The sequence below is a fragment of the Talpa occidentalis genome, unplaced genomic scaffold, assembly GCF_014898055.3.
Source record: "Talpa occidentalis isolate TD23 unplaced genomic scaffold, MPIMG_talOcc4v2.1 talOcc4.16, whole genome shotgun sequence".
In the NCBI taxonomy this organism is placed as follows: Eukaryota; Metazoa; Chordata; class Mammalia; order Eulipotyphla; family Talpidae; genus Talpa; species Talpa occidentalis.
The window spans coordinates 14,958,616-14,979,035 of NW_023601653.1; the positions used below are offsets into that span (position 1 = coordinate 14,958,616).

General features: G+C 39.8%; 1 protein-coding gene and 2 pseudogenes across 3 annotated transcripts; 2 read left to right on the plus strand and 1 right to left on the minus strand.

The window, feature by feature from the left end:
* The first annotated feature begins 46 nt into the window (after positions 1–46).
* On the plus strand, positions 47–19,599 carry IKBIP (IKBKB interacting protein). Of its 3 annotated transcripts, XM_037513815.2 has the most exons (4): positions 47–86; positions 310–527; positions 8,275–8,392; positions 11,309–15,011. In XM_037513815.2, exons 2-4 carry the CDS (start codon positions 352–354, stop codon positions 12,143–12,145), a joined length of 1,131 nt encoding a protein of 376 aa, XP_037369712.1. In that variant the 5' UTR covers positions 47–86; positions 310–351; the 3' UTR covers positions 12,146–15,011. The 3 variants fall into 3 exon arrangements, with proteins under 3 accessions (XP_037369712.1, XP_037369713.1, XP_054552083.1); XM_037513816.2 differs by lacking the exons at positions 47–86; positions 11,309–15,011 and adding an exon at positions 18,655–19,599 and having other exon boundaries at positions 99–527; XM_054696108.1 differs by lacking the exon at positions 47–86 and having other exon boundaries at positions 239–527.
* LOC119248136 (60S ribosomal protein L7a-like) lies at positions 1,225–2,890 on the minus strand (annotated as a pseudogene).
* On the plus strand, positions 4,589–4,689 carry LOC119248554 (U6 spliceosomal RNA; annotated as a pseudogene).
* Positions 19,600–20,420: the final 821 nt, after the last annotated feature.

Here is a 20,420-nt window from a genome sequence, read left to right on the forward strand (position 1 = left end):
CTCCAGGCCCCGCCCCGCCTTCTCCAGGCCCCGCCCCTTTCTCGCAGCCCAGCGCCCTGCCAGCGCGCGCGAGCTACCTGTGCCAGGTGGGCCGCTCACGCCCAGGCCGCCTTGCGAGGATGGGGGCGAGCATGCTGCCGGACGCAGCTTGAGGAACTGGCAGGCCCGAGCCGAGGGAGCGCGGTGCGGCCGGCGGGCGGGCACAGAGGGCGGAGGAGCTGGTTTCTGGGCGGTGCCAGAGCCGGGCGGGGGCGCGGTCTCTGCGCTGCTCCCCCCCGGGGCTCAGACGGCCACGTCCCGCCACCCCAGGGTGAAGACAGCGCCCCGGCTGTGTCCTCAGGGGCCCCAGATATGTCAGAGGTGAAGAACCGGAAGAAATCGGGGCCCAAGGGCGGCCCCGCGGAGCCCGGGAAGCGGAGCGAGGGCGGGAAGAGCCCAGAGGCCCGGGGCGCTGGAGTCGGGCGCTGGGCCGACCCCCGCTCGGGCCTGAGCCTGCTGTCGCTGGGGACGTGCCTGGGCCTGGCCTGGTAAGTGGACGTGAGGGGGCTCCCCAGATCGCCCCTCTCTTCAGAGCCCTGCCCCTGCCCCTGCCCCTCCCGCCCTGACCTCGCGCTGACGCTGCAGCCCGCAGACTTGCCCCTGCTGTTCCTCTGCAACCCCGAGGAAGGGGCACCCCCACTGGGGGGGATTTTCTTCTTTCTTCCTTTTGCTGGTAGCAGGCCCCTATCCCCAAGTTGGAATTGAAGCTAAAGTTTGGGAACGGGGCAGCAGCCATTTCTTAAGATGCAGAGTCGGCAACACTATTTTATTTTATTTTAAAAACATATGCATTTAACTTTATTTTCTCCAAATAGGATAAAGTTTCACAGGCTTTTCATATTTCTACAATTAGTTCAGATTTTTCTGCACTAAAGATGGTTTCTTTTGACCTTAATAGTTAAATAAGCATGAACTGATAAAAGGTAAGGATAAAGAACTTTTAAAAATTAGTTTTAAATACAAAAGTAAAAGACATGAATTATTTCTAAGAAGAAATACAAATTCCCATGGTAAAAAATGTTCAACTTATTAGCAATCAAAAACATGTAAAATAAAATTAACAATGAAATATCCTTTTACACTCCTTAGCTTGGTAAAAATTGGAGTCTGATGATCCCAAATGCTGGCAAGATTTGGAACACTAGAAATTCTAGTATACTGATGTCCCCACACTTTATTAAGCGCCTACTGCACATCTGAGGTTTGCACGTTGCTGTAGCCCAGTTGCATCCTGTCCGCTGAGCGTTTGTTGAGGACATATTTCTCCCCACATTTACCCCATAAAGTCCTAATGGTGACTTTTGCAACCTTAAAAGGATTCATAACGTGGATCTCAAAGCAACAAACATTATTGTTAATAACATCATTGGGAGGATTCCTCATAGTTTGATTAAGGTGCTGCCTTATGAATTTAAAACCTTTTTTTTCTGTTACAGATTAAAATTTTGCACTGTAAAGGTATAAAGTTACAGATGTTCACTTAAAACTAAACATTTTTAGATTTAAACCAAGCAAACAGTGATATATTAGCATCATAGGTAACAGACTAGAAGAACCTAAAAACCAACTTGTTGATCTTATTTTCACGAATTATTTTCCATAGAATAATTTTTTTCATTTTCATAACAAGACTCACCTTTAAATTAGAATTTCCCTCCATTTGTCATTGATTTTTAAGGCATTTAGAAGAAACTCATCTGCAACAGTAATAGACTTCTAGTAGCCACTGTGGATGCCCTCTAGGCAAGAACATTTTGATGCTATTAAATTTTGAATTACTCTTTACTAGTGACCCATCCTGAATCAGTTAATAAAAGATTTGTTGCAATAGTGAGTGTTGATTCTTAAATTTTCTCTTTTAAAAAAGTAACATGACATTTGTGTTTATGGACAAATCTGATTTTGATCGTAAAGGGATAAAGGTAATTTGCTATTAAAAATAAACATGTTTTAAAATCTATGTGCTTTAGGTAAATTTTAAAAACTTTTTTTTTTTTTTTTTGCTGAAGGAGAACTTTTATGTACAGAAGATGCAGCAGCGTACACCCATCCTGGTTTGGTGGCAAACTTTAGCCTTGCCTTTTCCAGCGTGGCTAACTGAGCCACAGTTTTTGGACGCAGAACTTTTTTCTCCCCAGTGACAGCCGATGCCATCTCATCCGTCATTGTAATTGGTCGTGATACCTTCCATCAGTTTGGCTCCTTTGCCTTCTGATTTAACCCTTGTGAAGGTGACATTACGAGTGTCCCTGTGAACTGTCAGCTCCAACCTAACCTTTCTCTTGGTAATGCAGTAGGGAACCCCCTTCCGACACAGGGCCAGCAGGAAGGCAGCCCCCTTGACCGGAACTGCATCATGTGCAATCTCCATCAGTTCAACCTCTCGTTTTCCACCATCATGGTGACTGTTAACCCTTGCTGGAAGGACAGGTGACTTCTTAGTGGGGACATTCCCTTTGCCAGCAACTTCCTTCTCAACCCAGGCCAACCATCTGCCTGGTCTTGCGAGGTCTCTGGTCTGTCCATATCGGCCAGCTTAAGCAGCGCAGTAGCTGCCTGGCAGTCCTAGGCCTGGTGAGCTGTTAATGGCAGGAGGCACTTCCAGCTGATTTTTGAGGATAGCCCTTTGCCCCTGCAACCAGATGTAGTGGGGCCATTTGATAAAGTGAGTGAGGTGCCTTTTGGGTGGAGTGTGCTTTCCCACACCAAAATTCTTGGGCCCCTTCTCAAAAGGGACATTTACCACCTACTTGGCCTCCTGTATCTCCACAATGACAGGGGCCGGGGCACCTCTTCTCCTTGGCCTTCTTTCTTGGGCAGCTACTGGAGTGAGCTTCAAAAATTGTAATGGGAAAGTTATTCACTAATAGAAATTAGTAGGCAAAAAGATATTCTCTTGGGACTAACACAATTGATTTTAATTATGAAATTTATTAATTACCCAAAGACTTATATTCACTTGAGATAAATTGCACCACAGTATGTTCACCTTTTCAATAATTGAATTACTGTCCTAGGAAAATAATAAAAGGGATCTACAAAGGAAAACAGACACTTTGGCTTAGGAGTTACTATTAGTGCTTACTATAAAGACAAGTTACATTTGATAGGAAAAGTTTATTTGAACTGTGTCTTCACAAAATAATAAAAACAGTACTCAAAAATTATTTCTAAAATAGATACTATGACTGTTATTAAAATAGTTAACTTTAAAATGGCTTTTGTGGTTATCTTTTGCCAAAAGATTTATAGTATAAATACTTTGGTCACTGTTTATGGCAAATATTTATTCATGGTACATTTGGAAATAAAAATTTATTCTGGTAAGACATTTTTAAGAATTTCTCAAAGAAACTTGACATCTCAGAGTACTTAAAGCACACTAGAATTACAAGACCACTGAGATCTCCCCCCTAGTACAACATACTTCAGCATTAAAAGTTGGCCTGTCACATCTTTATTGCTTACTGTACTGACACTGTCTGGTTTGTTAAAATACAACAGCATATGTGCCTATCTGTACTCCTAAAGAAAACATCCATTTTTTTCACACTTAAATTGGGGACAGTAGTGGGATTTGAACCCTTCCACTGTCCAGAGGATTTCAAGGCATCCATTATATGAGTGTCTTCAGACTTTAGTCTTTGGATCCTTGTTTGGAAAGTAAACATAAATAATGCATAATAAAAGTGTGATACTTGAACATCTCTGTTAAATATGTCCTAAACTGATGAGTGATATTTTGTTGGCCATAACAGTTACCTAAATCTAAACTTATTCAGTGTTAGTTTGCATACCTCCTTTCTAAATTCTTAAGGAAAAATCTCAGGTAAGAGGATTTATGAAAATTCTTAAATCTGCTTTTCAAAAATTCGGAAGTTATGAAGTTAGCCAAACACACAAAACCTTACTGGTTTGCTTAATTACATAGAAATTAATTTCTTCTGGGAATTTCAACAGATTTTTAAATTGCCTTCATAAAAATTTTCATAGCATTTGTGATAATTATGTGCAGAAAATTAAGAGCTCTTTGAACAATTAGGTAACTCAGGGTTTTGCTTATATAACTTTCTCTAGAAGTCATTTATACTGCAAAATCTTGGCTAAGTCCATTTTCATGTTTTGTTTTTTATTGGAGGAGCTTTATCTAAAAGACAGTTATCTTTAAATGGTCAGCTTCTTAAAAAATGGAATATGGTCAGTATTTTCCTGAACATTCAGTATTGCACTGAATGACTCTGTTGTATGTAACATGAGAAAACCACACCAAAGATAAGTAACTTTCCCAAAGTGGTTGATTATACAGCTAGTAAATGGCAGAAGCAAAATTGCCCAGCTTCGCACTCCAAACCGTATGTTATGCTGTGCCCTTTTTAATAGAAAAAGAGGTCAAGACCTTAGAAATAGAAATTCCTAGCTCAGAATTATTTATAGTTCTTTTCTTTCTCCTACTAGAAACTGTAACCCTTAACAGACCCTAATTTGTCTCTAACCTGAGCAAGGACAGGAGGAAGGAGGCCATGAACTCCTTTTGGAAAGCCTTGACTCAGTTCTCCCTTCAGCACGTTTACTAAAATTACAACAATGCAGAGATTAGTGTGGCCCCTGCTCAAGGATGAGATGCAAATTTGTGAAGTGTTCCTTATTTTTTTGCGGTAGTTATTAGTTTTTAAAAGCAGTGTGTGCTCTGGCAGTGAAGATGGAGCCCAGAATACTGCTTTCTTCTAGCAGAATGTTCATTAATTCTGCTAGAACACTCCCAGTCCAACTGTCTGCATCAAGATGGGCAGACCTAATTCTCTGTTTGCTCTAATTTACTTTTAAGTCATTCCTCCTAGAGGATATTCACCATGATATGGGCAGTCCAGGGACAACTTACACTCCTGCTGCTAATACAACCCTCCCCATTTTTCTTTTTCCATATCACTTTAACCATCTGGTTTGCTAAATATTTTACTTTTTTGGTATGTCTGTCTGCCTCCCCATTTGAATGTAAACCCCATGAAGACAATCTTTCTGGAAACAGCTTGACCAAAAACCTGCCACAGAATTTTGAGACCCATGTAAACAGTTTAATGAAAAAAAAAAAGGAAAAGCCTTGACTAAAACAAAGCACCTTCAAAGCCAGCATGCCAATTTCAAACACTTTTCAGAATCAAAACTGCCTTCTCTCATTATACATTTCTGACTTCTGGAAAATCCTCCTCTTCCTTAATATTAAATGAGTTAATAGTTATAAAGTCTTTAGAATAGTGCCTGGCACATGTAAGTGGAAAACATTTTAAACTCAGCACCATAAAAACCACTTCTCGGGCCTCCCTTGGTGTCGCAGTGGTTGAGCGCTGGGTTGCGAGGCTGCCCGCAGCCTCTGCAGTGCCAGTTCGATCCCTGGACACCGGCGAGGGTCCCACAAAAAAAACAATAATAATAAAAAATAATAAAAACCACTTCTCATTACCAAGTCAACTTTATGCTTGTTTATTCTTAAGTACGACATTCCTTTCCTGTGTAGCAATCTTATTTTGGTGCAAATCTAACCATAAAACATACAGGTTATCATCAGAGGTGATATTTGCACTAACATGACAGAGTTTTCTTAAAGCTTTTGCTTAATATTTGAATTTGATAGAGGTTCAGAGATTGACATTAAAAATATTTACTAAAATAAAAAGCCTATAATGTAATGTTGTAGTGTGTTGACCTTCACACAAAGTCTCATAATGATTCTATTCTGAATAAACATTCAGGTTTATAGAAAAAATTTATGAGATAACATCATGGAGTAGTCCCTGAAATTAAATTTATATGGTGTGGTCTCTGCCTACAAGTCTGAAGCCTATACTCTGAAAAGAACTTCTTAAAAGTCAAAAGTAAAACAACCAATCAAAAAATAATTAAGTCAGGGCCTCCCCGGTGGCACAGCGGTTGGGCGCTGGGTTGCGAGGCTGCCCGCAGCCTCTGCAGCGCCGGTTCGATCCCCGGCCGCTCCTCGGCCATCGGAGGAGGGTCCCGCATGGCGCGCAGACCTCTCCTGCCGCCCGCTGCTCCCCTCAGCAGTGTACTTCGGTCCTTCTGCCTGCTCTGCTCCCCGCTCTGGCTCTGGTGAATTCTCTCACCCTCCCAAGCTTCTGACTGTACCCAGTGCTTGTATGTATAAATCAATCAATCAATAAATAAATAAATAAATCTTTAAAAAAAAAAAATAATTAAGTCATTCATCTTTGAAAATTTGGATAATGGTGTTTTCTCATAACTAGAAGTTTTAAAGTTCATATTAGCATACAGAAGAAATGTCATTCTGCTAATTTTATAGCCTGGGCTTACTTTATTCACCGTTACCTCTTAGGATAGACCTTAGCCATCATCAAAAGAAATTTGTTTCATCTAATATTATAAGCATTTGTTTAAAAAGCAAAGAGACTGTCTTAGCTTTGAACCACAACAGTTAGCCTAATGATGACATTTCTGAGTTTAAAACACAACCAACCGGGCCTCCGTGGTGGCGCAAGGGGTTAAGCACTGCACTGTGAAGCAATCCGCAGCCTCTGCAGCATGAGCCCTCATGGCTCAGCAGACCTCTCCTGACTTGCCCCCTGCTCCCCTCAGCAGTGTATTTCAGTCAATACGCCTATTCTGTTCCCCACTCTGTCTCTGGTGAATCCTCTCACCCTCCCCCCATCTCTGGCCTGTACCCCAGCTCTTTTATGCATAAATAAATAAAATCTTTAAATAAAAGAAAATAAAACTCAACCAACCCCCTGCAATGAAGCACAAAGCTTAGAAGCCTTTCACCTCTCCATTAAGTCTGGGGAGCTTAATTTGTCTTTTCAGTGGAAGTCAGTTTCACAAAACAGTGCCAATTCATAGCTCTCAACCTGGCTGAGCACACAGAGAATCTGGAGAGCTTTAAAATTTTCCAATAGTCAAGTCATATCCCAAAACAAATTCACTTAGAATTTTTGTAGGTGGGATCCAGATGTCAGATTTTTAAAGTGGCCCGGCAACTCCAATGTGCAGTGAAGCATTTGCACCACTGGTAGGGTCTGCTTTTTGATGACTTAATAAATATACAAAGAATTTCAATGGCTTCTTTCTCTGAGCCAGAAGAATTGAGTCCAAGTAGATTAACCAAGCTGACACTAGATCCAAAGCATTTCTTTTGTGCTTACTCACTTCACACCCTATACAAATGAAAGATCACTTATTGTTTGTAAGATAGGGTGGCTTTTTTAAGCTTCTGCCCTCTACTATTTACTGTATGAAAGATGCAGTGCAATTTTAGACTGGCACCGAAAGAACACCTACGTGACTCACATTGTCAAATATCACCAGCTGTACAGACGATACACCTTGCTTTGCATAGTCAGTTGTCATGGACAGTGGCTACTATTTTCCGGTTTGGACTTCCATGATTTTGCAGCTTATAATCATCATCCCCCTTCTCTTCTTTCCATGCCAGGGACATTTTTCCCCCCTCTTCTACATTTGAATTTAAAAATACTTTTTTACTTAGGTAACTTCTCCAACATTTCATTGTTAAGACTGCTAATCTCCGGGCCTCCTTGGTGGCCCAGCGGTTGAGCGCTGGGTTGCGAAGCTTCCCACAGCCCCTGCAGCGCTGGATCCATCCTTGGCTGCTCCCCGGCCACCGGAGGAGGGTCCCACATGGCAGGCGCAGACCTCTCCTGCCTCCCGCTGCTCCCCTCAGCAGTGTACTTTGGTCCTTCTGCCTGCTCTGCTCCCCGCTCTGGCTCTGGTGAATTCTCTCACCCTCCCGCGCTTCTGACTGTACCCAGTGCTTGTATAAATAAATAAATAAATAAATCTTAAAAATATATATAGATTAAAAAAAAAAAAAGACTGCTAATTTTCTAGCTATTGTTCAGATGTGGCCTTGAGAACAACAGTGGAGGTCACATATCCGTTCTAAGTAATTCATCATTTCTTCCTCAAAAATATTTCTTTTACATACCAGTATAGTAGACACCACACCATCTCACTCACTAGGCTGTGAACTTGAGCAGCGGGTATGTTCCTCTTTGCTTGAACAGAACAGTTAAAACTGCTGCGTGGATTGACCATACAGCCAGCTCTTTAATGTTGAAATAGATAAGCTGCCTCTACCCATAACCAGTATTTTTGTGGTCCTTACCAGAAGTGGATATAAAATTCTTTCAAGTTCAGTCTTACCTGTGTGTGAATTAAGAGGTACTGATTTTTTTTTCCCTCTTCCAGGTTTGTATTTCAGCAGTCGGAAAAGTTTGCAAAGGTGGAAAGGCAGTACCAGTTGCTGAAAATAGAAACCAATGAGTTCCAAGGACTTCAAAGTAAAATCAGTTTGATTTCAGAAAAGGTAAGCATTAGTTGACTTGTTTAGGAAGGTTTTCCCATTTTCTCTTCCCCACTACCACCTTTCTATCCCAATCCATAATTTCTTTCTTCCTGACTTTCAGACCATTACGTTTATTTAACTTTCACTGGTCTTAACCTCTTCATAGTCTACTTTCCATGCAATTTAGACTCAGGCTGCATTTGAAAAAACAAGAACCCTTTTGTATAACAAATGTAACTTCAAAAAATATGCTCATGTTGATGTGATTTCAGTTTTTTCCTTTGTTTATTTTTAGATTAAGTACTCGGGGCAGTATTTGATTTCTCCCCTCAGGTATAGTCCCTGTAGCTCTCCCACCACCTTAGCACCCGTGATCTATCACCACAGTTCCTTGTGCTCTTCCCTCTCCAAGTTTTGACTCTCGCCCCCTCCCCTGCTGTATGCCTCAGATCTACAGTCAGCTTGCAAGTTTTGTCTATTTAAATATCAAATGTCTATAGCACTGAAAGAGGATTGCTCTTTGGGGGTAAAATTAGAATAGGAATAGCACTTGTTGGACAAAGAGTCACTGATTTTTTTTCTTTGCTTTCCCCTTGGTAAGCATATATACATATGCCCACAAGAATAATTAATCTAAAAATAAACATTGGTTTTGTAGCCAAATGAAAATTAAGCTCTGTGTCTATACTGTGGTTCTTCAAGCTGCACATGCTGATTTCCACCGGATGCATTATCATCCTTATTCTTAGAAATGGGTGATGGTAAAAACAACTTTGTGACCACCGCACCTCTCAGGATGGGTCACCTGTAATCAATAAGACATCATGTTTTTTCATTTATTCATTCACTAAAATCCTCCCCGTTCCTAAAGGTAGAGAAGCACTTGGGCTTGGCACCAGGGTCAGCAAGGATGTTATAAAAATAGAAATGAAATAGAGGACCCCAGTTTCTGTAGCCTCATGAACATATAATCCCCAGAAGAGAGAAGCCATGGATGAAAAGTATGCATCCCTCCAACAGGCTGGGGAGGTGAGCACAGGGGCCTCTGGGAAGGAGCTACAAAGCAGTTGGTATTCTGACCTGGGGCCCTAGTTAGAATCTGGTTGTAATTGTTTTGGAGCTTGTATTCAGAGGGAACACAATGATAGAAAAAATAGCAGGATATGCAAACTTCATATACCTAAAATCTATTAAAACAAATTGTGAAGAAAATTGTGTTAGCTTTTTATTTTTTTTTTAAATTTATTTTTACATAGAAGAACTGGGGTACAGACCAGTGGTATGGAGGTGAGAGGATTCACCAGAGACAGAGTGGGGAACAGAACAGGCAGATCTACTGAAATACACTGCTGAGGGGAGCAGCAGGTGAGTCAGGAGAGATCTGCTGCACCAGGGATAGAACTCAGGCTGCAGTGGCTACGGATAGCTTCATAGTGCTAAGACATAACCCCTTGTGCCATCAGGGAGGCCCTCTGTTAGCTTTTTAAATGAAAAATTTGATTGCAATTAAAATGCCTTTTGAGGTCCTCCCTAGTGGCCTAGGGGTTAAGGCGTAGCACTACCACCTCAATGGCCTGAGATCCATCCCCGGCCAGGGAGCTGACCCACATGGCACAGCAGACCTCTTGTCTCGTCTACTGCTCCCCTTACCAGTGTATTTCAGTAAATCCTTTATCCCCTACCAAGTTGTGAAGTCAGGAGATACACGCAATCTATATTTTTATATCGTGTCTAGTACAAAATTCTCTAATTATATGAGCTAAGTGCCAAATCCATGGGATACACCTAACACAGTAGGGGAGCTCTAGGATTCCTCAGGGCAGGGCTTTGGGAGGATGTGGCACTGAGGAGCTGAGATCTGAACCTTGAAGGCAGGACAGAACTTAGCTCAGCGAAGAGGAAGGAGGAATAGCATAAGGAGATGTTAAGGAATTTGGAACTTTATCCTAGAAGGACTAGTAAACATCCTGGGTTTCTTATGATGTACTGTGCTGTGCATAGCAGTTTAAATGCTTAATCTGTGTAGTGTGGGGAATGGTTTAGAAAGGAAGTAACAGGAGAGACTAGATAATACTTCTAGAATATTTTCTGTGCTCTTCTGTCTGGTCCAAGTGCCCCCTTAAGTACTTCCGTGGTTCTTCCCCGGTCAGAGCAGACAGTCTTGTCTTTCTCCCTAATTAAACTAACCTGCTTAAGGTCAGAACTGTGTTTTGTGTAGTGTTATGTCTTCCACATAATGCAAACAGTTGGTAATGTTGTGATCATTTCCAAGCCTGGCTGTATAGTCTCTAAGGTTGTTATCTCGGTGTGAGTATATGTGAAAGAAGGTCCACAGACGGACTCTTGTGTGTTCTAGATGCATATGGGGAGATCATGGGGGCTTATCATAATGCACAGACACTTAGAACATATTACTATTCGATGTGAATTGCCTCACTCAACTGAAGTTTCATTCATCTTGCCTATAAGATCTGATTCTGGTATCTTCTCCAGAAGAGGCCACACAACAAATCTGGGGAGCTGGGGGCAGAATCCCCAAAGGGAGTCATACAATTTAGGAAAGGTAACAAATTTTATAACTAAGTTACAGGTTCTTGTAAAGCCAAATAACCATAAAAATGATAACTTTCCATTGGAGGAAGACATGATACACTTCAGGCTTCTCTAATATTATTTTCCTCTTGAATATGCCTCCATGAAATGTGCAAATATTTGTGATTATACATTTAGGTATATGTTTTTCAATAATCTAATCTGTTAAATTTGTTTAAAATGCTAAAACAACTATAAAAGGAATGAACATTTTCGTCAGTTTGATTCTGATATATTTGGATGTTGTAGACATCTTCAGAGTTGGCACATGATTGTTAAAGTGTGTTTTTCCCTACATGAAAGATATTAAGTAGCCTTGGGAATTGTTTTCTGTTATAAATGCAGCTTGAGTCCACTGAAAGTATCCTGCAGGACGTTACATCATCCGTGTCCTTGGTGACCCAGTTTGAGCAGGAAGTATCCAGCCTCCAAAGTATCATGCATGGCATTCAAGATAGTGAAGAGATGCTCACTCAAAAGATGCAGAGCCTTCAAGAGAAATTCCAGAATGTTACAGGTTTCTGGAAGAGAAGCCTTGAAGAAATGAATGCTAATACAGACGTTTTCAAATCAGAATCTAAACATATACATTCTCAAGTTACTGTCCAAATTAACTCAGCTGAGCAACGAATAAAATTGCTCACCGAAAGACTGAAAGATTTGGAAGACAGCACACTAAGAAATATTAGAACAGTAAAAAGACAAGAGGAAGAGGATCTCCTGCGAGTTGAGGAGCAGCTAGACTCTGACACAAAAACAGTTGAAAAGTTAGAAGAGGAGCAGCATGCCCTCCTCGCCAGAGACGAAGACCTGACGAATAAACTTTCCAGCTATGAGCCCAAAGTTGAAGAATGCAAGACACATTTGCCAACAATTGAAAGTGCTGTTCGCTCTGTTCTCAGAGTCTCTCAGGATCTGATTGGGACAGAAAAGAAAATGGAAGAGTTGACCATTCAGATGTTTAATATGGAAGAGGATATGCTGAAAGCAGTGTCTGAAATAATGGAGATGCAGAAAACCCTTGAAGGAATTCAGTATGATAATAGTATATTAAAGATGCAAAATGAACTGGATGTTCTTAAAGGAAAAGTTCATGACTTTATAGTATATTCCAATACAAGAGAAAAGGAAGCTATAGAAGAATATAATCTAGAAAATAAAGAAATCCATGATGATTTTTGAATTTACTACTTTTATTTTGATGAATGACATTATCACACACACATTCGAGGTATTTTCATAAACCTCAATTTGTCCTGCATTACTGCAAAGTCCACACAAATGGAACTAAATAATACAGATAATCAAAATTTATATCTTTAAATACTAGATATTACTTCATCGTAACCACTTTCGATACAACTGTTTCTAAAATACATGTCTTTACTTTTTAAAAGCAATGTGCTTAATATTTTTAACTATTTTTCTAATATTAATGGGTATCATTATGAGTTTCTCCTCTGACATTGTACCCAAATATATTAGTGTCTCTAGGAGCTATTGAGGAGTGTTGACCATTTCACTAAATGACCCCAGTTTGCTATTTTCCCAAACTTATGTGCACTTCTTGTATCTTTGCTGTCATCCAGGTTGGTGGTAATGTGCCTGCCTCAGTTTACCATAGGGTTAGAATCCACAACCAAGTTCATAAGAATATTGCCCAAAATGAAAAGTAATATGCCTGAGGAAGATCCTGGGGTGCTTTGCCATAAATACACACTTTTTGACAACTATGGTGCCTAGGAAATATTTTTATTTTTTGTTAAGGTTCTAAACTGTGTTCCATGTAAGAATGTTTAAATAAGGGTGAATAATTCTTATTGAAAGATTTTTTCCTATGAACTAAGTGTATGTTTTCAAGTATGAAATTTTGGACTATCTTTGTATACTCTGGGCCTTTTTTTTTAATGGTTCTCACGGTGTACAGACCTGAATTTGTAAGATACATAATCTCTAGATAAGTTATTCTACTTAGAATAAAATTACTCCAGTAAGCCCTGTGGCCTATCTTAAAGAGGAAAAAGCAGCATAATGACAACTGATGATGATGGTGATTATGGTTTTAAAACATGTCCTTTTGGGCCTCCCCGGTGGCGCAGCGGTAGAGCGCTGGGTTGTGAAGCTGCCCGCGGCCTCTGCAGTGCCGGTTCGATGCCCGGCTGCTCCCCGGCCACCGGAGGAGGGTCCCACATGGCGCGCAGACCTCTCCTGCCGCCCGCTGCTCCCCCCAGCAGTGTACTTCGGTCCTTCTGCCTGCTCTGCCCCTCGCTCTGGCTCTGGTGAATTCTCTCACCCTCCCGCGCTTCTGACTGTACCCAGTGCATGTATAAACAAAACAAACAAGCAAACAAATAAAGAAAAACATGCCTCTATTAAAAAAAATCTAAAAAAAAAAAAAAGGTGTGTTATTTAAAAAAAAAAAAAAAAAAACATGTCCTTTTAAAAAGTTAACAAATTAACTTGCCAACCAAATTTGTTTGACATTTTGATTTTATTTTACTCAAAATTAGATTCAATGTTAGAGTTACTAGTGAGAAGATATGAATATAGTAAGATGAGATTAGGGGAGAGACCTAGCCAAATTTTTCCAATGAGGACAATCAGAAATGTGCAAAGTTGGAAAATAACTTAAGACTTTTATTAGTAAACTGATGTTATCAAGTACGCCTAAGATTGATGTGGAAAAGTGAGTCAGCTGCACATGGAAGTTCTTACTTGTTTGTTCTTATGGATAAGCCAATTGTAGTCCCAGTTATATAATGCAATTTCAGTGCCATTAAGGCAGTAAGATACAAAGGATAGTTGTGGCAAGGTTGTTTTACTATGTAAGTTTGCAGATTTTGGGGGAAACCCCAAATAAACTCTACTTTGGGCTTACGAGGACCAATTATAGAAAGTCATGGGTCAAAATGAACTGGAGGGTGCTGCTCTCACCAGCTGTAGCTGTCATTTCCATGTGCACTGACAATATTTTATCTGTTTGCTTCCATTTTCACACTAATAAACTATATTATTAAATTAACTTGAACTTTGTTGTCTCTACGTCCATCTTGTCAGGGCAGATGTGATTTCTTGTCCTCTGATCCTTCATTAACTTATAAATATCACAGTCATGGTGGTTACAGAAAATGTATGGAAACAAATGGGCCACTATATTGTATTGTGACGGTTGGAAGGGAAACACTTTACATTCTGCAGGGTCATCTTAATAGTGCCAGCTATTTTTTACCTACTATGTCTCAGTCATATTGCTAGTCACTTGGCTTGCATTATCACTGATTCTCACTACAGCTCTGCCAATTTACAAATGAGGAGGTTGAGGTTCTACAAGATTGGGAATCTTATCATCAGGCTGCTAGATCTGTCCAACCAGAGGCCACTACCTCCCACTATACAACTGCAACCTGCTACTACTACTCAACCAGGGGAGGAAAAAGAAATCTGCTGTTAGCAGAACTATCTGAGAATTCAAAAGGCTGAGATTCAATCAAATATATCCACCTCCATGTCACCATTAAACCAGACTGTAAATCACTCAAAAGCTGTAATTGTGATCTAAAGCAGTTTGTGCCACAGGCATAGAAGGAATCTGTAAATGCTTAAGGAGAATGGGAAAACAGTTGGAGAAAGCCCTACACTGGAATTTTCTAATCTAGGCTTTGCCACCAACTATGTTCTTGGACATTTTAATTGTTTAATTTTTAAAGGGAGGGAATTACACCAAATAATCTCTTAAGATTTCTTCTATCTTTAAGAGGATTAAAATTGTAGAGACCCATAAGATATTTCCAGGTCCTTTGCACTGTTCAAAGATTCTTTAGCAAAGTTTTTGAAAGCCAGTTGAAACCAGAGATCATTCCCTTGAACCATTGTGGCTCTGCTTATAGACCCAGACAATTTTTTTATTACCAAAAAGGATCTAGCTTAGTACCTTACATAAATAAGAACTTCCCTGATCTTTGGAGCCATTAGTAGTTTCCATCTCTTGTGTCCATCTTAGGCAAATACCTTAAATAAGTCTTGATTTAAAAAAAATACTTCAGTAAAACAATATCTAAATGATTACTACATTACTGAATTTTTATTTTAGTAAAGGTCAATAGAAGTCCATGAAAATTGCTCTTGTAAGCCACCAAGTGAAACAAAGAGGCTTACCAGCCGCTACTTAATCATCTGATCCTTTTAAGAATAATATGCTCTTTTGAGGTATCTTAATTGTGTAATGCTACTAAGCTATATTTACTCTACCAGAGATAACTTAAAATAAAATAGATGAAAGTAAGCCATTTACTCCTTTCACCCTTGGGAACTTCTGTTTCGGCAATACACTTTATTGCAAAACTTTCCCCTTAAAAATAAAACATGATTTTGCAATCACTATTTGACTTCCTTCCTATTTGTGGCTACTGCTAATTCATATCCACAATAAGTTTCACAATCTAACTTTTCTACCATTTTGGAACTCCTTTCCAACCAATAATTAACATAGCATAAACCTATTGAGGAGAAAATCCTAAAATACAACTGAAAATAAATAATATGATGGGGTAAACAGGAGTAGTTACAACTTTGAATTCACTGTTCTGTCAAATTTCAGCTGGTCATTTTTTTGCAACTTAAATTGTTGCTCCTTTTTAAAAGCTACCATAAAAACAATATCACCAGCATTGCAAATTTCTATTTGTGTTAAATAAAACTAAGTTAATGTTGCCAAAATAATCTCAAAAGTTAAGCTGAGTCAACTAGCAAATCAAATTTAAGAAAGGTAATCGGGTCTCCCCGGTGGCACAAGGGGCACCCCACTATGAAGCAATCCACAGCCTCTGCAGCACAAGTTCGATCCCTGGCTGGCTAGGGAGCAACCCATATGGCGCAGCAGGCCTCTCCTGCCTCGCCCGCTGCTCCCCTCAGCAGTGTACTTCGGTCAATCTGCCTGTTCTGTTCCCCACTGTCTCTGGTGAATCCTCTCATCCCCCACATCTCTGGCCTGTACCCCAGCTCTTGTATGTATAAATAAATCTTTAAAAAAAAAAAGGTAATTCATAAAGTATTTCGAAAACAATAATATACAATTGTTTTGGAAAAAACTTCATGGTTTTATTTTTCAGACTTTTTTGGTAGTTTTTGTAAATACTTTGTCAAATGATCTGCTGTGTAAATACTAATATTTGTCTTTGTCATTCTTTTTTCTTTTAAAGATTTATTTTATTTATACAAGAGCTGGGGTACAGGCCAGAGTCGCAGGAGGGTGAGAAGATTCACCAGAGACAGAGTGGGGAGCAGAACAGGCAGATGGACTGAAAGCACTGCTGAGGGGAGCAGCGGGTGAGACAGGAGAGGTCTGCCTCGCCATGTAGGATTCTCCCTGGCCCTGTCTTTGTCATTCTGACTTGCTTTACCACACATAATTCCCTGAAACTCCCATCATCTTGATGGCTTTAAATTAAGATGAATATCTTATTTTGTCAAAATGATTTTTCAGCCTGCATGTTTGATTTTTTATTCCTTGTTTTCTGAATTATATATATTGCATTTATTTTCTTTCCCAAATAAAACTACAAACTTCCTGAAAGCAAAGACTGTTCTTAATCATACCAGCACAGTAAATGTATTGAATCAAGCTGGTTTTACTAGTAGAAATCTATCGACAAGCTTCCCTTTAAAACAATGCCTTCCTAAGGGATCATGCTCAGCGAAATAAGCCAGAAAGAAAAAGAAAAATACCGGATGGTCTCACTCATAGCAGGAATCTAGAAAACTTAAATAAGAGACCAGGAAAATGAATAACTATAAGAAAGTGAAAATCAAAATCAACAAAAAACTATGAACCAGAGACACTTTTTGGGAGGTGGGGGCGGGAGGGGAGGGATTGGGGTCAGAATGGGGGTTTGCAATTGTATGGGGAATATAAAAATAAAATTTATTATTTAAAAACAAAAACAAAAAAAAACAACAATGCCTTCCTAGAAAATGAGTTAAAAGTTAAATGTGGGGCCTCCCCGGTGGCGCAGCGGTTGAGCGCTGGGTTGCGAAGCTGCCCGCAGCCTCTGCAGCGCCGGTTCGATCCCCGGCTGCTCCCCGGCCACCAGAGGAGGGTCCCACAAGGCGCGCAGACCTCTCCTGTCGCCCGCTGCTCCCCTCAGCAGTGTACTTCTGTCCTTCTGCCTGCTCTGCTCCCTGCTCTGCCTCTGGTGAATTCTCCCACCCTCCCGCGCTTCTGACTGTACCCAGTGCATGTATAAACAAAACAAACAAACAAATAAATAAATAAATAAAACATGCCTCTAAAAAAAAAAAAAAAAAAAAAAAGTTAAATGTGAAGTGGATATCTGTTTTTGGACAAAGGCCATAGCGATAACAATATATTTCCAACATTTTGCAATTGTTCTTTAATTATTTTTCTTTATAGTTGAGAGCACACAGTTATAGGTTTAAGTTAGCCTTCAGCTCAAAGTCTAATAGTCTCACCTGACAATTTCTACCTTTGTTTCAATTCTGTATTGTTTATGAAATGTAACTATCTTATCACTAAAATCAGTCATTTTTCCCTTTTAATTTTATTAACTGAGGGTACGGATTTTCAAATATTCAAAAACATGATAAAAGAGTCAACTAATCCTAATAATGTTATAAAAGAACACATACACCACCAGCACTAAAACAACTTGAAATATTGTCTAGCAGTTGTGTAGTACAGAATACTCATCAAATTAACCAAAATGATAATTTAGGTATCAGTATACAGTGGACAGTAGAGAAGAAGGATAGTAATGAAAGTATGCAAAAATTGAGAACCACTTGTATTTGTAATCATAGAATTTTAGAACCTTGGAGACAGAATTTGTTTGGTGTTTTGGTTTTATTTTTTACGTATCTATCCTCTCTACTAAACTATTAAACTGTGTTGAGGCCACAATGGAAGCTGTACTCATTCTTAATTTCTCACCCTTGGCATGCCTAACAGCATTTGGCAACTTAATTAAATGAATTTAATTTTCAAGGGGTCATGGATTGTTATGGCTCAGAAAATTGCTCATAAAGTATTGGACAGTAGAGCATATACTAGAGTCCTGGACACTAGTCCCTTGTTGTAGCACTTGTGATAAATACAAACTTATATTTTAGAAGTTATATTAGGGGGCCTCCCTGGTGACAGAGGGGTTAAAGAGAGTGCTATCAAGCCATGGTCAGCCAGGCCAGCCAGCCAACCACTGCAGCTCCCCTGTGGCCAGCCAGGGAGCTAAACCACATGGCGCAGCAGCCCTCTCCTGTCTCGCCCACTGCTCCCCTCAGTAGTGTGTTTCAATAGATCTGCCTGTTCTGCTCCCTACTCTGTCTCTGGTGAATCCTGTCACACCCCGTACCTCTGACCTGCACCCCAGTTCTTGTATGCATAAATAAATAAATCTTAGAAAAAAATAGAAGTTGTATTACCCTGTTTGACTCCCCCAAATCTACCAAAACTCTTCTGGAGGAAGTTTCTTCCTCCCTTCTCCAGCAACTAAAAAACACCTCACCCTTTTTTGTTTAGCTCATTTTGTTGCTGAACATAGGACTGGTCACCCAGTACATCTTTCACCAAATGCTTTCCAGACAGTAAAGCCACAGTTAAAAATCACACAAAATTTAAGTTGAAATGTCAATATTAAACTTCTAATCAATTTAATCCTTGTTACTATATTTTCTTACAGTGTCACAAGTCTGAAGTTATGATGGAACAGTTAAAGTCTTTACAAATAATTGCTCATCTAAAGCGTCTACAGAAGGAAATCCATGAGGTAAAAACTTGGTCTAGTGGGATAACTGAAAAACAGAATATACTGAAAAACAATTTGACTGCTCTTTTTGAAGATGTTACAAAAGTAGACCAAAGCACAACTTCTGTGGCGAAAAATGTTGGACTCAAGATTTCAACTGTAAAAACAGATATCCGACGTATTTCGGGTCTAGTAACTGATGTAACAACGTTGACAGATTCTGTGCAAGAACTAGAAAATAAAATAGAGAAAGTAGAAAAAAATACAGTAAAAAACATAGGTGATCTTCTGTCAAGTAGCATTGACCGAACAGCAATGCTCCGAAAGACAGCATCTGAAAATTCACAAAGAATTAACTCTGTGAAGAAGGTACTTTCTGAGCTAACAAGTGATTTCAACAAGCACACAGATAGGTTTTTAAGCTTAGAAAGTGACAGAGCTAAAATTCTGAAGACAGTGACTTTTGCAAATGATCTAAAGCCAAAGGTGTATAACCTAAAGAAGGACTTTTCCCGCTTGGAACCATTGGTAAATGACTTAACACTTCGCATTGGGAGATTGGTTACTGACTTAGTCCAAAGAGAGAAGGAAATTGCTTTCTTAAATGAAAAAATATCTAATCTGACAATAGTCCGAGGTGAGATTAAAGATATAAAAGATGAAATAACACACATTTCAGATATGGATTAGTTTGAAATTATTTAGATTAGAAGTTAAAATCTTTATTTTAAAGGGGACCTCTGTCATGTTATAAAAAGACTGGTAAGTGAGAAATAATGAAACTTTGGCGTAAATACCATTTTGTATTTGATTCTATTTTGTACAGTAAAAATAAAATTTTTATGAGTTGAGCGCTTGGTTTTCTAAAATACACTAAAATAGATCTTTGCAACTTTGTATAGAAAGAAACTCATGTACTCCCCAGCCTTCTTTCCCTCTCCCCAGCATGCACTGTTACACACACACACACACACACACACACACACACACACACACACACACACACACAGAGTTACATAAGCAGGATCTGCCAATCTAGTGCTTGTCCTCACTGACTGTCAGGGAGCACAGTGTGTGTGACTAGGGCCCTAACTGGAGAACTGCCCCACAGGGTCAGGGCTGTAGCATTCATTATCCTTGCAGAGGAACTGAAACTAGAAAGGTCATAGCCAGGAAGCTGCAGGAAAAGGATCACAGAAACCTTCCTAGGTCCTTCATGGTTTTAGCATATAGGGGAAAGGTTACTAAGAATGTGACAGAGCTAAAGTTCTAAAGACAGTGACTTTTGCAAATGATCTAAAGCCAAAGGTATATAACCTAGGAAGGGAATCCAGAGCAAAATTGGGGTGAGGGGGAGATGCAAATTCCAAGTTGCTGGCCAAGCCTGAGATGGATGGAGATTGCCTCAAAGCAGTACAATGTGTGTGTAATGATGCCATCAGTAGCAGCCAAAGTAACTAGAGGCATTTTAAAATAGCATTAGCAAGGGGTGGGGTAAATGAGTGAAGGGAGACAGGTACAAAGGCCCAGTTACAAAATAAGTCATGGAGATGTGCCCTACAGCATAGTGACTAGAGTTACGAATACTGTAGAGCATATTTGAAAGTTGCTGAGAGAGTAGATCGTAAAAGTTCTTACACAGAGAAAAAACATTTTCTAACTACGCATGCCTACAGATATTCAGTAGACTTACTGTAATC